General features: G+C 37.8%; 1 protein-coding gene and 1 pseudogene across 1 annotated transcript; one reads left to right on the top strand and one right to left on the bottom strand.

The window, feature by feature from the left end:
• The first annotated feature begins 1261 nt into the window (after positions 1-1261).
• On the top strand, positions 1262-2190 carry LOC136175517 (olfactory receptor 4C12-like; annotated as a pseudogene).
• A 6074-nt stretch (positions 2191-8264) lies between these two features.
• Positions 8265-9152, bottom strand: LOC136174081 (olfactory receptor 4C46-like). The gene has a single exon (XM_065943897.1). It carries the CDS (start codon positions 9150-9152, stop codon positions 8265-8267), a length of 888 nt encoding a protein of 295 aa, XP_065799969.1.
• Positions 9153-16407: the final 7255 nt, after the last annotated feature.

Below are 16407 nucleotides of genomic sequence, written 5' to 3'. Positions count from 1 at the left end.
AGAATAATGGAGTCTGAGATACAGGAAAAAGTGAACATTAATAATGTCATTATTGATGTCCTATAAAACTTAGTTTTATATACTACCTTAAAGTTTAATTGAATAATATGTGTATTCCTCATCAAGTAAGTTGAAATAGACTTTGTAGTAAACTGATCGGTTTGGTTATTCAGAGGACTTATTGGCTACAAGTATAAATCGTATAAGTTAAATGCAGAGGACAATAATCTTTGCATGGTAGAGTAAAGATGGGATTTAGGGTAGTTATGAGACCCATGGGGCAGTCAGGGCAGCCTCACGCCTCACAGTAATTTTCTCAAAGCAGTGAGCACCCAATCCTGCCCCTACTCTATGTCTAGTTGGTGAATTGATAACAATTTTGAGTATATTAGAGCAGTTACTTTAATTATATTCAGATATTTCTTGGGGTCCCATGATGTGTCAAAATACAATTCCCTATGTCTGTTTTCTCATGCATATTCCAGTCAATTTAAAACCACATAGTTTCAGCTTTAGAACTCTAAGACAAAACATGAAGGTTATATTTAATTTCTAATCATAGAATTAGTTATGTAAGCTGTAGAAATTTAGAAAATATTGAAAAACATGGGAAATAAAATATAAACCATAATCTCACATTCAGGAGCAAATGTCCTCAATGTATTAAATTATTTTTCTTACCAATCTTCTATGCATATGTTTAAACATAGATTAGAAAAGTTTATAACATTTTCTAAGTGAAATTGTTGAATTTGAACTTTATTTTTAAAAGGTGCATATAAAATCTGTAATCTTTAAATGCTAATTCAATAAATATATTCACCAAATTTCCCCCTATTTTTACATAATTTGTAAAAATAGACTATTTTGTGATTTTTCAATTCATGTTATTTTGTGCATAAACTTTTAGATTATCCTCCAAAATTGTTTCTACTAATGTCCAAATTATTCCAATAAATTGATGTTCCATTAAAGTATTTCAGACACTATGGCCAAGGAAATTGAATTTCTTTCTTTTGGTTACTCTATGTCTTATAGAAATAATTTGAGATTAGAATAAAAAAAGACTAGGTCAACTAAAATAACTTTTAAGACACTATTCCTATAGCATTTTGGGAAAAGCAAGACTCATCTGTGACATCATCAGAGTACTGTTAAAAGGCAGAGTTTTGGTATATTTCACTTTTTTCATGGTTCTTTTTTCTTTTCTTTTTAAGGCAAAGCATTCTTTCCCGAAATTTTTATTACCCGCACCACATAGATGGAGCATGAAAGGAATGTGACTGTGTTCATTCTAGTAGGTCTTACACAGGACCCCCAAATGCAAAAGGTAGTGTTTGTGGTGTTTTTGGTCTTGTACATGGTAACCCTCTCAGGCAACCTGCTCATCATGGTCACCATCACCACCAGCCAGGCTCTGAACGCCCCCATGTACTTCTTCCTGACCCACCTTTCCTTGATAGACACAATTTACTCTTCTTCTTCGGCTCCTAAGTTGATTGTGGACTCCCTTCATGAGCTCAAGACAATCTCCTTTCATGGCTGTATGGCTCAGGTCTATGCAGAACACGTTTTTGGTGCTGCTGAGATCATCCTGCTGACAGAGATGGCCTATGACCGCCACATGGCCATCTGCAGGCCTCTGCACTACACGGCCATCGTGAGCCGCAGGCTGTGCCTGCTCCTGCTGGGGTGGCCTGGACTGGAGGGTTTCTCCACGCAAGCGTTCAGATCCTCTTTACAGCCCGGCTGCCCTTCTGTGGCCCCAGTGTCATAGACCACTTCATGTGTGACTTGTACCCTTTGTTGCAGCTTGTCTGCATGGACACCCACATCCTTGGCCTCTTTGTTGCTGTCAACAGTGGGTCCATCTGCCTGTTAAGCCTCCTTCTCCTGTTGGTCTCCTATGTGGTCATCTTGCACTCCCTGAAGAACTCTAGCCTGGAGGGGAGACGCAGAGCCCTTTCTACATGTGGCTCTCACATCACGGTGGTTGTGTTATTCTTCGTGCCCTGCGTGTTTGTGTATCTTCGCCCAGTCGCCACTCTGCCCATTGATAAAGCTGTTGCTGTCTTTTACACTATGGTGGCCCCTATGTTAAATCCTTTAATCTATACCCTCAGAAATGCTGAGGTTAAACGTGCTATGAAGAAACTCTGGAAGAAAAAAGTGACTTCAGGTAATAGTTAAACAGAATCATTAAACGTTATGGATAGAAGTAATAGAGGTACTCTAGTCCAAGCCTCTTGATGATATATTGAATCTAACAAGGGAATGAATAACACTTGCTGATTGCCACTTAAGCACAAGAACTAAAGCTTGGGTTGGAATCCAGACTTACTGTGTCCCATCTCACTCTCCTTATCACAACTTAATGTGCCTTAATCAATAAATACTTATCTATTAACAGGAAATCTGGAAATACCTTCAGAAGCTAATAAGTAAGAGTTTGAATTGGTCTTATTACGTAGCATGGAGATGTGTTGGTTACTACTGATTATTAAAACATGCCTAATGATACTCCTTTACTTTGGACTCTGGCCTCAATATAGAATTTTTTTGTGTGAATTTTCTTGTTCATTAAATCTTGACTGTACAGTAAAAGAAATACTATTTATGATATGCTTATAAGACTAGCATTGTATTACGTATTTTCCATATTGTATTAGGTGGGATCCAGTCAGAGAACAGAACAGAGTAATGTGAACTGAAAAAGTTCACATGCAGTCAATAAGTATGTCATTACCCTTTTCTAACTATGAAAAGGGTAATGAGCTCTCCAAAAAAAGCCCTTTGACTGAGAAATGAGCATCCAAAGAAGGAATTAATTTAGAATGTGGACTTCCTTCCCAGGCCAGGATTTCAGTCTTTTGGAGGGAGTGTAGATTTTGCCCATGGATGAAGTGATGGCATGTTTGACCAAACTTCAAGTTAGTGGTAGAACTGAGATACATTCTGATACATACTCTTTATCCACATACTTTTTACTCATTAAACGCAACTCTAGTGTGTCTTTCCAGGCAGTTTGGACAGAAATGAGGTAATGAAACTGGTGATATTTATTAAAAAAAACTTCACATGGTTTCCCACTGAACCTGATCCGATGGACCCAGATATGATCATTCGTTCATCAGCTGTGGCAGTGATCTCTACTCACATTGCACTTCATTGCTTATGCCACTTTTACTTTTTTCCCTTGAAGTTCTGGTTCTTATATCACAAGACAGTTTTAATTCTCATTAAAACAGTTAAAATACTGTTCTTTTATCAGTTCTAATTCTCTCTTCCTTTGCATCCATGTACCCATGTTGCTCAGACCAACTTGCTGCCACCACAAACTCATTCCCATATGTTTTTGTGCTTTTCTGTTGCTAATCACTGCTGTCAGCAGTTGCGGTTATGCCAAACTACACTCACATTTATAATTTTTATGAACAGTTTTGATTTGTGAAAATAATAATTGAAAACATTGGTGTCTTTATGTTAAGGTACAAACAACATATTATAATAATTACATCATATAATTTGGCCTTTAATTTTTAAAATAAAAGCTTTTTCATATGTGAGGAAACCTATATAACACTTTATCGTATTAATATTTAAAAATTAAACTGGGCACACACATTTCTACAGATCCTCATAGTTCTTTTTTAAAATTAGTTTTAATCAGAGTATAGTTGCTCTACAACGTTGCATTAGTTTCTTGATGTACAGCAAGGTGAATCAGTCATGCACATACGCATGTCCCCTCTTGTTAGGATTTCCTGTCCATTTAGGTCACCACTGAATAGAGTTCTCTGTGCTATACTGCGGGTTCTTATTGTTTATTTGTTTCATGCGTAGTAGAGTGTGTATGTCAGTCCCAATCTCCCAGCTCTTTCCACTCCCCCTTCCCCACTTGGTAACTGTGTTTGTTCTCTATTATGTGTGACTATTTTTGCTTTGCAAATAAGTTCATCTGTATCATTTTTTAGATTCCACATGTAAGTGATAATATTCAATGTTTGTTTTTCTCTTTCTGACTTACTTCACTCTGTATGATAGTCTCTAGGTCCGTCCACACATCCGTGAATGGCACGGTTTCATTTCTTAGGGCTGATTATATTCCATTGTGTATATGTACCGCATATTCTTTATCCATCATCTGTTGATGGGCATTTAGGTTGCTTCTATGCCCTGGCTATTGTAAACAGTGCTGTAATGAACATTGGGGTATGTTCGTCCCTTCAAATTGTGGATTTCTCTGGATATATTCCTAGGAGTTGAATCACTGAATCATATGGTAGTTCTATTTTTAGTTTTTTAAGGAACCTCCATACTGTTTTTCATAGTGGCTGTACAAATTTCTATTCCCTACACATTTCATGGTATCTTGTCCTTCCAATATTTTATAATTTATAACACCTTGTTGTAATTTTTTACTTCCTCTTGGGAGTTTTTCAATGGATCTTAAGCTTTTTGAAGGCAGAATCCAGGTTTCTGTCTGTCTAGCTCTCTTTTTTTAACCACTGCACCCCCAGCAACTATCAACATGACTAATACATTCTGTGTGCTCCAAATATTTGTTAGCTAATGAATTAAGACAAAAAAGTATAAAAGGAGTGCGTTTATCTTAAAATTGCTTTGTATGTAGACAGAACCATGTATTTTTAAAAACAGCTTTTAATAATGAAATGTTACTGAAAAGTAAATAGGTTAATTGAAGAATATCGCTTAAAGAGCTCATATTAATAAGATAAAAAAATTCTTGCTGAGAGCAGGGAGGATATTAAGGTAAAACATTCGCTCATATGCCGAGAGGTGTAGTTTAAATTTCTTTCTCATCCTCAGTTTAAACAGCAATAAAAGCAAATTGTAGTTCCCTCTGAGGTCAAGCCAGACTTTTCCTTGAAGTTTAATCACCTTAAAGGAGAAAGGAATTCCCTAGCCTCTAGTACTACTTCTTTCATTTTAGTGAAGTTAATTGTTCTCCTTTATATGTTCACCCACACATTCAATATTTACCATGCATATGATATTGTGCCATCTTGTAGAAACTATTGCTATATAGCAGGCATGCACTTTACAGTACTTTACAGAGGGTGACTGTCTATGGGAAAAACAGAAATGCTTTTCTGACATCAGAATGTCCTTTTATCTGAGTCTTTACTCTTTCTGATGTGTGACCGGCAGAGCCTGGGTTATATGAGCAATGCCAAAGGGTGCCGAAGGCTGCAAGGGAATTTGGAAATGGTGTAACATTCATTATCCCCCCCTCGGAGGGAGACAGGGCCAGTGCGTTTATAGCATCAAATAGTTACATACTATAATATTGCAGGTACCATGTGACTATCAATGGTGATATATAAAAACAAGCACAGTTATTAATGAAAAATTATTAGATTTTTAGTGATAATGATCCAATATATACACTGTTAATCACAGGTTCTGGCTCAGTAAATGGTTAGTAGTACAATTATCTGTAAACATTCTGACATCACTGCCTGGAACTTCATTGAAGTTCAGTGCCTGACCTGGGAAATTAGTCAATCTTGGTTACTGGCCTTCCAATACATTTGCTTTGATGCTTTTCTCTTTAGGACACTTTTTGATCCTTTCCTTTTTCTGCTTCCCAGGTGGTGCCAGTGATAAAGAATCTGCCTGCCAAAACAAAAAAAAAAAAAAAAAAAAAAAAAAAAAGAATCTGCCTGCCAATGCAGGAGAATCAAGAGACACAGTTTCAATCCCCTGGTCGGGAAGATTCCCCTGGAGTAGGAATGGCAACCCACTCCACTATTCTTGCTTGGGAATCACAGGGACAGAGAGGGACCTACAGTCCATGGGGTCACAAAGAATTGGACAGGATTGAGCATGGGTGTATGCACACATATCTTTCTGCATATCTTCTTGGTTTATTATAGAGATTATTTGTTACTGTTCAGTCACCTATTTGTGTCTGACTCTTTGCGATGCCATGGACTGCAGCATGCCAGGCCTCCCTGTCCCTCAACATCTCCTGGAGTTTGCCCAAGTTTATGTTTATTGCATCAATGATGCCATCCAGCCACCACATCCTCTGATGCCCTCTTCTCCTTCTGCCCTCAATCTTTCCCATCATCAGGAACTTTTCCAATGAGTTGTCTGGAGTTTCAGCTTCAGCATCAGTCCTTCCAGTGAATATTCAGAGTTGATCTCCCTTAAGATTGACTGGTTTGATCTCCTTGCTGTCCAAGGGAGTTTTAGGAACCTGGAGTCTTCTCCAGAACCACGGTTTGTGCCATCTTTATGGTCCAGATCTCACAATCGTACGTGACCACTGGGAAGACCATAGCCTTGACTATTTGGACTTTTCTTGGCAGAGTAATGTCTCTGCTTTTTAATATGCTGTCTGGGTTGGTCATAGCTTTTCTTCCAAGAAGCAAGTATCTTTTAATTTCATGGCTGGAGTCACCAACTGCAGTGATTTTGGAGCCCAAGAAAATAAAGTCTGTCACTGTGTCCACTGTTTCCCCGTCTATTTGCCATGAAGTGATGGGACCAGATGCCATGATCTTCGTTTTCTGAATGTTGAGTTTTAAGCCAACTTTTCCACTCTCCTCTTTCACTTTCATCAAGAGGACCTTCACTTTCTGCCTTAAGGGTGGTGTCCTCTGCATATCTGAGGTTATTGATATTTCTCCTGGCAATCTTGAGTTTAGCTTACGCTTCCTCCAGACCAGCATTTTGCATGAGGTACTCTGCATATAAGTTAAATAAGCAGGGTGACAATATACAGCCTTGACCTACTCCTTTCCCAATTTGGAACCAGTCTATTGTTCCATGTCCAGTTCTAACTGTTGCTTCTCAACCTGCATACCTATTTCTCAGAAATCAGGTAAGGTGGTCTGTCTGGTATTCACATCTTGATGATTATTACATGTCACGCAAATACTTTGTGGAATATAACTACATATATAATAAATAAAATTCCTGTCTAATGATATTTTTTGAATCATCACTTTTTATGATTATTTTTCAACCTAAGATGGTGTCATGAGCAGTACTAGATATTCTGAAACCTTACAAGAAAATTGGAAAAGATTGTGCAATCTTCATTCAATGGTTACAGAAGTTCAATGACGCATTGCTTTTATAGCTATGTAATAACTATATACTATAATGTGACAGTCAACATACAACTGTCAACAATAATATATAGAGTTACTAGTGAAAGTTAATGGAATTTTTATTTATAGTAATGAAACAGTATATTCAATCTGTCAAGCATGAAAAATAAGTGAAAGTCCTAGCTGTTCATTTGTGCCCAACTCTTTGCGACCCCATGGACTGCAGCTCACCAGACTCCTTTGTCCATGGGATTTTCCAAGCAAGGAGACTGGAGTGGGTAGCCATTTCCTTCTCCAGGGGATCTTCCAGGCCTAGGTGTTGAACTCACGTCTTCTGTACTGCAGGCAGATTCTTTACTGACTGAGCTACCAGGAAGCCCAACTCCTGGCTTAATAAACGGTGAAGTGAAAGTGAAAGTCACTCAGTGGTGTCCCACTCTTTGAGACCTCATGGACTATATAGTCCGTGGAATTCTCCAGGCCAGAATACTGGAGTGGATAGCCATTTCCTTCTCCAGGGGATCTTCCCAACCCAGGGATTGATTTCCCACATTGCAGGTGGATTCTTTACCAACTGAGCAACTATTAATTATATTACTTTTCCACCATAATTGCAGGAGAGTGTACCAGAGCATTTAAGATTATGGTCTGGAGAATCAATCATATTCTGATTACTGACTCTTTCAATATGTCTGTTTTAATATCCTCCCCATTCTGAATATTTCCTCACTTACAAAATTGGGATGATAGCAGTGCCTGCTTCTTAGGATTCCTGTAAAGATTACTGCTCAAAACCAAACTACTTAGCATTTTCAAAATCTTATCAGAAGGAAAGTCTACGAATTCACATTCATGGTTGCTGTTGTAAAATTTAACATCAATTTGGTAGAATCTTCTATGTATGAAAGAAATAGTACTGGGTTATGTTTTTCTCCTTTTGTGTAGCTATTTCTGTTCCATTCAATGAGAAATGCTATAATTTTCTGTATTTAATTTCTTTATCCCTTGAGTAGTTCTTACTGAGCTCATCCAAAATGTCATTTTGACATTTGCCTGGTGGGCTACATACAGTCCATGGCATTGCAGAGTCAGACACAACTGAGTGACTAACACTAATCAATGTTGAGTTCTAGGTACATTTATCTGTCTGCTGAAATAACTTTCCTACTGCACAATTGCCTAATGGCATTTTTTCATCTGGGCATTTCTCAAGGTATAGATTAAGGGATTTAACATGGGAGTTATCATAGTGTAGAATACAGCAACTGCTTTATCAATAGGTAAAGTAGCTGCGGGTCTCATGTACACAAATGTGCAGGGCACAAAAAATAAGACAACCACTGTGATGTGGGAAACACAGGTGGAGAAGGCTTTGCGTCTTGCCTCCAAACTGTAGGTCTTTAGGGAGTAAAGGATGGCCACATAGGAGACCAGCAGGAGAAGGAAGTTTAACAGACAGATTAAACCACTGTTGGCAGCAACAAAGAGCCCTAGAGTGTGGGTATCAGTGCAGACAAGACTGAGCAAAGGGTTCAGGTCACACATAAAGTGATCTATGACATTAGGGCCACAGAAGGGTAGGTGGAAAATAAAGAGGACCTGAATGAATACATGAAGAAAGCCTCCCACCCAAGCCGCTCCCACTAGCAGCCCACACACCAGCCAGTTCATGATGGTTGTATAGTGCAAGGGCTTGCAGATGGCCACATAGCGGTCATAAGCCATCACGGTGAGCAGGATTATCTCAGCAGCTCCGAAGAGATGTTCCCCAAAGATTTGGGTCATGCAACCATTAAATAGGATAGTCTTCTTTTCATAGAGTGAATCGGCAATCAGTTTGGGGGTACTTACAGAGGAATAGCAGACATCAACAAAGGAGAGATGGGCCAGGAAAAAGTACATGGGAGACCTCAGTGATGAACTGGCATTGATGATGACCATGATGAGCACATTCCCTACCACAGTGGTGAGGTAGATGACCAGAAACACAACAAATACAATTTTCTGCATCTTTGGATTCTCTGTGAGCCCTAGTAGAACAAACTCTGTCACGTTCCTGTTCTCCATGTGTATCATATAATGTTTCATTTCATTACCTGAAAGAAACCTGTAATTTTCAATCATGCAACTTTGAATATATTATACTCCATTCCAATAAGTGATAAGTGCCCAGGATATAATGAGTGTGGATTCTTTTGAGTTTATTTGACAAATAAAACATTCTAAGTTTTTAAGATTACTCCTGTTGCCGCCTAGAGAAATTTCTGTTAAGAGTATAGACACAAGGAACTTTAGTAACCACATATGCAGGAGACCTTTATCTTCTGAGATCTCAAGTTACAACTAAACTGAAGTAGTAGATTTCCCAAATAATGGTATATATGTTTGAAAGGAGTTATAAAATGGACATAAAACCCATGAATATAAAGTTTAGGAAGTTTCTTTTTACTCCCTAAGAAATGGGGAATTTTGGAAGGTTGTTAATATGTGTAGAGGGATGAAAGGAATTTGATCAAGAGGGAATCTTGTATGTTATTCTACTAAAGATCTTTAAGTGTCTTAGATGAAGCTGGCTGAGGTTCACTAAAGGGATGTAAGATGGAGACAGAAACCACAGAAGCTTCTTATGAGTTGGAAAAGGAGTAACAGGAAGGTGGTGATGGGAATATAAAAAATGAATATAAGAGCTAATTAAAAGTATTTATAATGCATGTGGACTAAATCTAATCACTTAGCATTAATGTAAGCCTTATAAGTTAGTCACTCAGTCATGTCCAACTCTTTGCAAACCCATGGACTGTAGCCTGCCAGGCTCCTCTGTCCTTGAAATTCTCTAGGCAAGAATACTGGAGTGGGTTGCAATTTCCTTCTCCAGGGGAATCATCCCAAACGAAATATCGAACCCAGGTCTCCTACACTGCAGGCAGATTCTTTACCGCTGAGCCACCAGGAGACCCCATGAATGATTGGCTACCTTAGTAGGTTAGAGGTAAAGAATCTCCCTGCTAATGCAGGAGACAATGCTGTCTTCAATCTCTGGTTTGGGAAGATCTCCTGGGGAAGGGAATGGCAACCCCCTCTCATATTCTTTCCTGTAAAATCACCTGGACAGAGGAAACTGGCAGGCTCCAGTCCATGGGGCTGCAAAGCGTCAGGCAGGATTTAGTGACTAAACAGCCACAGGAATGGATGACTGCTGTGTGCATGCTGTTTCATTCCCTCGCTTCCTTTTCTCAGCAATGCAGCCCGTGCAGTTGCCGGCGTATCATCCCCTCTGCAGGTGAGGAAGCAGTGTCGGAGACTAATGGTAGCAGCTGTAGTAGCAACGCTTGCACTAAAGCTGCACGCTTTCTGTGGCTTTAAGTGCTCACGTAGACACGTGACCCTCAGTCCAAAGCTAAAAGGTCCTCAGTGCTGCCACTTTTATACTGATCTTATACATTAGGAAAGAGAAGCATAGAGAAATTTAGGATTTTGTCCACCACCAAGCGGTTAATAATGGGCAGGGCCAACATTAAATCTCAGGTTAATCTTATATATTAATTTTCCCTTCAAAATTTTAACCTATACCCAGCATTGTTAAGTTAGGATAGACAATGTTGAACTAGTAATCTCATTTTGATAATAATTCAAATTACTTTAATACTACTTCAGAAGCTAGTTTATACAGAACAATTTCATCTGCTCTCTCACACACACAGACACACAGACACACACACAGACACACACACACACACACACACACACACACACACACACACACACACAATGACGTCTTTGAAATCTCAAGTAGTAAGTAAAATGTGGTATTGCATTCATTGAATGGTCCTTCCATCTTGACTTTTCCCTCAGGCCTATCTCTCCATTCTCTTATACCACTCCAAAGACTGCTGGGACATCAGATTTCTCTGCAAAATGTTAAAAAATAAATACTGCTTGAGTATCAGAAAGACCTGATTCAAGTCCTGGTTCTTCTGAATGCAATCTCTTTCATCGAAGGTACATTTCTTTGTCACCTCATATCCTTGTTTTCTCAGCTAGAAATTTATAATAATGATATCCACCTCATAGATCATTGTGATAATTGAAGGAATATGTATGAACACATCCACCACGGTACCATGGATGCAAAAAAGAGCTTTTGGTTACTTCTGTGACTGTGTATATCCCTGTGGGATAGAAGAGATAGCAGTTGGAGCAGAAATGCAGAGAACGGTTTAACTGTGCAATGAGCTCCAGAAGAATCATCACCGATTTTACTCTCAAAGATGCAATGGAGATTCATCTTACTCTTAGCAGTTTTTTTCATGAGAGCTTCCATATTTGTGTTTGATGAAACCACTAATGATTTATGTCACTGATATTTGTAATTTCCTCTTTTATATATGTGAAATGTATTTACATTTTGTTTTAATCCTCATCAATAGTTTTGCTTACTAAAAGAGAAGTCTCATGACAAAGCCTAGTTCATGGTGTCAGAGAACTGGGCGTCTACAATTTGTTAAACCTCTATGAGCCTCAAAATATCCAAATTTCAAATTAAGTTAATAAAATCACAAATTACCTTTTGAAGAATTGGAATGAAGATGAAATGTTCTATGACTATATCTGGAAAGTGCTGACAAATAATAAGTGCTATGCATGGGAAGTAATAACATATAATAAATATTGGTACTATTGAGAAACTTACCTCAGCTCTCTTAGATGATTTTAGTGATATTTGAGGTGTCCAGAAAAAAATCCTATATTCAAATTGATCAATTCTTACTTTCAGTATGAAAAATGTCTCACTTGAGCAGAGTTTATTCACATAATTAACTGTGAAATGAGCAATTGTTAAGAAACTGTATGCCTTCAATATGTGTACTCTTTTGGGAATATTGATTATACCTCAATAAATCTGTTAAAAAAAAAAAAAGAAAGCCTTCTTAGAAATCAAAATCTTTCCACCTAGCTTAAAGCCTCAAAATTTCTCCAAGAAGACCTGTTGACATCTGTTCTCTTGTTTGAATTTAGAACAGGTTCACTAGAAACACTATGGAGAAGTGATCTTAAATAAATGTCTCTGGTCCCACAGGGCAAGGGACAGAGAGTGTGGAGGAAGCATATTCAAACGGTTCACTGTGCTCATGATGAATCTTGCTTTGGAGAAATGAGCTAAAATACTGGTCATTTTCACCTTGTCCTTTATTGCTGTTTACAGAGATTCCCATAAGGTTCGGGGACCTTGTCCTGTGGTTGTTGCTTTCTCTCCGAGGAATTGCCTCCTTTAATGAAAAGGCTTTGCCTTAGAAGCAGGTATTCAGGAGTGACATATCAGAGATCCACCCATTCTGTAGCAAACAACTAAATTCTCTACAACTGAAACTAAGTTTATGGGAGTCCTTTTGCCTGAACCTGAACTGTTAAGAAAAATGAGCATCATGTAACAACAAAGGGGCACAATCCCAATGTGTGGACCTGTGAAGTAATTTCCCCATTGAATCAAGTCATGGAAGAGTTCCTATTTTGTTACGAATGTTAAACCCTTATTGGAAACCACAGCTGATTACTTGAGAGCCAGATCAGTGAGGGCACAAAATTAATGAGAACCATTTGAAGTTCTTGGCTCTGAAACTGTTTTTCTCTCTGCCTCATTTATTGAAATATCATCAGTTCAGTTCAGTTCAGTCGCTCAGTCGTGTCCGACTCTTTGCGACCCCATGAACCACAGCACACCAGGCCTCCATGTCCATCACCAAATCCCGGAGTCCGTCCAAACTCACGTCCATTGAGTCGGTGATGCCATTCAACCATCTCATCCTGTCGTCCCCTTCTCCTCCTGCCCTCAATCTTTCCCAGCATCAAGGTCTTTTCAAATAAGTTAACTCTTCGCATGAGGTGGCCAAAGTATTGGAGTTTCACCTTCAACATCAGTCCTTCCAATGAACACCCAAGACTAATCTCCCCTAGGATGGACTGGTTGGATCTCCTTGCAGCCCAAGGGACTCTCAAGAGTCTTCCCCAACACCACAGTTGAGCATCAATTCTTTGGTGCTCAGCTTTCTTTATAGTCCAACTCTCACATCCATACATGACCACTGGAAAAACCATAGCCTTGACTACACGGACCTTTGTTGGCAAAGTAATGTCTCTGCTTTGTAATATGCTGTTTAGGTCGGTCATAACTTTCCTTCCAAGGAGTAAGCGTCTTTTAATTTCATGACTGCAATCACCATCTGCCATGATTTTGGAGACCCCCAAAATAAAGTCAGCCACTGTTTCCACCCTTTCCCCATCTATTTGCCATGAAGTGATGGAACCAGATGCCATGATCTTAGTTTCCTGAATGTTGAGCTTTAAGCCAACTTTTTCACTCTCCTCTTTCAACTTCATCAAAAGGCTTTTTAGTTCTTCTTCACTTTCTTCCATAATGGTGGTGTCATCTGCATATCTGAGGTTATTGATATTTCTCCCGGCAATCTTGACTCCAGCTTGTGCTTCCTCCAGCCCAGTGTTTCTCATGATGTACTCTGCATATAAGTTAAATAAGCAGGGTGATAATATACAACCTTGACACACTCATTTTCCTATTTGGAACCAGTCTGTTGTTCCGTGTCCAGTTCTAACTGTTGCTTCCTGACCTGCATACAGGTTTCTCAAGAGGCAGGTCAGGTGGTCAGGTATTCCGATCTCTTTCAGAATTTTCCAGTTTATTGTGTATATCATGGAGAAATAAAATTGTGTGTGTGAAGATATATAATGATAGTTTGATATAACTATTCAAAGTGTAGTGCTGGAGAAGACTCTTAAGAGTCCCTCGGTCAGCAAGGAGATCAAACCTGTCAGTCCTAAAGGAAATCAACCCTAAATATTCATTGGAAGGACTGATGTTGAAGCTGAAGCTCCAATACTTTGGCCAACTGACATGAAGAGCCTACTTATTGGAAAAGACCCTGATGCTGGGAAAGATTGTGGGCAGGGAGAGACGGGGGTGAGAGAGGATGAGATGGTTGGATAGCATCATCAATTTAATGGACATGAGTTTGAGCAAACTCCAGGAGATAGTGAAGGGCAGAGAAGCTTGGGGTGCTGCAGTCCATGGGGTTGCAGAGTTGGACAGGACTTAGCAACTGAACAGCAACAACAATATACATTGTCACAACAATATAATTACTACAATCAGCTATTTTACATATTCATGACTTACATTGTTACTAACTTTTCTTTTTTTTTTCTTCCATTGGTGTTTGGGGATAACACCTAAGATCCACTCACCTAGGAAATTTCAAGTGTACAATGCAGTATTGTAACTATAATCACATTGCTGTAAAAGAGATTTCCAGAAATTCTTCATCTTCATCTTGTATAACTGAAACTTTGTTCCCCCAATCAGTGCCTCCCTTTCTTGCTCCCCAATCTTTGGCAATCACTATCCTACTTTCTGGTTCTATAAGTTTGACATTTTAGATTCCATATATATGTAAGGTCCTGCATTATTTCCCTTCTCCTTCTTGCTCCCTTTACTTTGCATAACATTCCCTAGGTTTATTCATGTCATAGATTGCTTTTCCTTTTCATAAAGGCTACATGATATTTTATGATATTCTAAATTTATATCACACTACCTATTCAGCCATCAATGGGTGCATAAATTGCTTCCATATCCTGGTTAATGGGAATAATCTGCAATGAACATGAGTGCAGATATCTCTTTGAGATATTGTAATTGATTTGAATTCCTTTGAATATACACCCAGAAATAGGATTGATGGATTAAAAGTAGTTCTATTTTTATTTTTTAGAGGAATCTCCCTGCTGTTTTCCATAATGGTTATGCCAAAGTATTTCCCACCAAGAGTACAAAAGTGTTCCCTTTCTCCATATCCCTACCACTGCTTTTTATATTTTATCATTTTGATAATTATCATACTTAAAAATGTGAAGTGATAACTTATTGTGGCTTGAAATTGCATTTTCTTGATTATTAGTGATGTTGAACATGTTTTTATACAACTGGTGATCATTTGAATGTCTTCTTTTTAGAAATGTCTATTCAGGTCCTTTGCCCATTTTGTTTAAAATTTGCTTTACTTCTAGTTTATTGATACGTAATTGATGTATAGAACTGTGTAAGTTTAAGATGTAGATAATAATTATTTGATTTACACACACCATGAAATGATTACCACAATAAGTTTAGTGAACATTCATCATCTGATGCAGATAAAAATTAAAGAAATAATTTTGTGTGTGTGTGATGAACTCTTAGGATTTATTCCCTTAAAAATTTTATATATCACATACAGCAGTGTTAATTATATTTATCATGTTGTATATCATATTCCTAGTACTTATTTATCTTATAACTGGAAGTTTGTATTCACTTTTGACTTCTCTTCATTTTTTCCCCCTTCTTCTACCGTCTCTGGTAACCACAAATGTATTCTTTTCCTCAGTGAGTTTGTAAGTCTATAGTTTGTTTTTGAAGTATAGTTGACTTACAACATTATGTTATTTTCTGTTACAAAACATAGTGACTTTTTCCATACATTTCAAAATGATCACTAAAAGTCTAATTATGATATGTATCATAAAGCTATTACTTAGTTATTGATTATATTTTCCACACTGTACTTTTTATCACCATGATTCATTTATTCTTTCAGCTGGAAGTTATTCCTCTTAATTTTCTTCAACTATTTCTTTCCTCTCCCCATTCCTTCTCCTTTGGTATATAACTGCTATTTCTCTGTTACTGTTTATGTTTTGCTCTGTTTGATTATTGGTTTTGTTTTTTAGATTCAGCATATACATGAAATCATACAGTATTTGTCTCTGACATTTCACTCAGCATAATACCCTCTAGGTCCATTCATGTTGTCACAAATGACAAGATTTAATTCTTTATTTTTTTATAGCCAAGTAATATTCCACTGATTCTACATAACACATCTTCTTTATCCATTCATCTATTTATGGGTACTTGGAATCATTCTATATCTTGGCTCTTATGAATAATTCTGCCATGAACATAGAGTGCTTATATCTTTTTTAATTGAATATGAATATGTCTTCTTTGGAAAAATGTCTATTCAGGTACTCTCCTCATTTTGTAAAAACTGGAATGTTTGTTTTCTTGATGTATGAGTTGTATGAGGTTTTTTTGTATATTGTGGATATTAACCTCTTATCAAATATATTGTTTACAAATATATTCTCTCACTTAGTAGACCTTTTGGTTTGTTGATCGTTTCGTTCACTGTGCAAAAGGTTTTCACTTTAATGTATCCTCAACTGTTTATCTTTCCTTTTGTTTCTTTTGCCAAAGGAAACATATCCA

This window comes from Muntiacus reevesi, chromosome 9 (genome assembly GCF_963930625.1).
Source record: "Muntiacus reevesi chromosome 9, mMunRee1.1, whole genome shotgun sequence".
In the NCBI taxonomy this organism is placed as follows: Eukaryota; Metazoa; Chordata; class Mammalia; order Artiodactyla; family Cervidae; genus Muntiacus; species Muntiacus reevesi.
The sequence above is the reverse complement of the archived record's forward strand: the minus strand, read 5'-3'. Positions and strand labels throughout refer to the sequence as shown.

What these genes read in the sequence shown, in the direction of transcription:
- LOC136174081 (XM_065943897.1), bottom strand. Translation starts at nt 9,152, where the DNA reads ATGGAGAACAGGAACGTGACAGAGTTTGTTCTACTAGGGCTCACAGAG.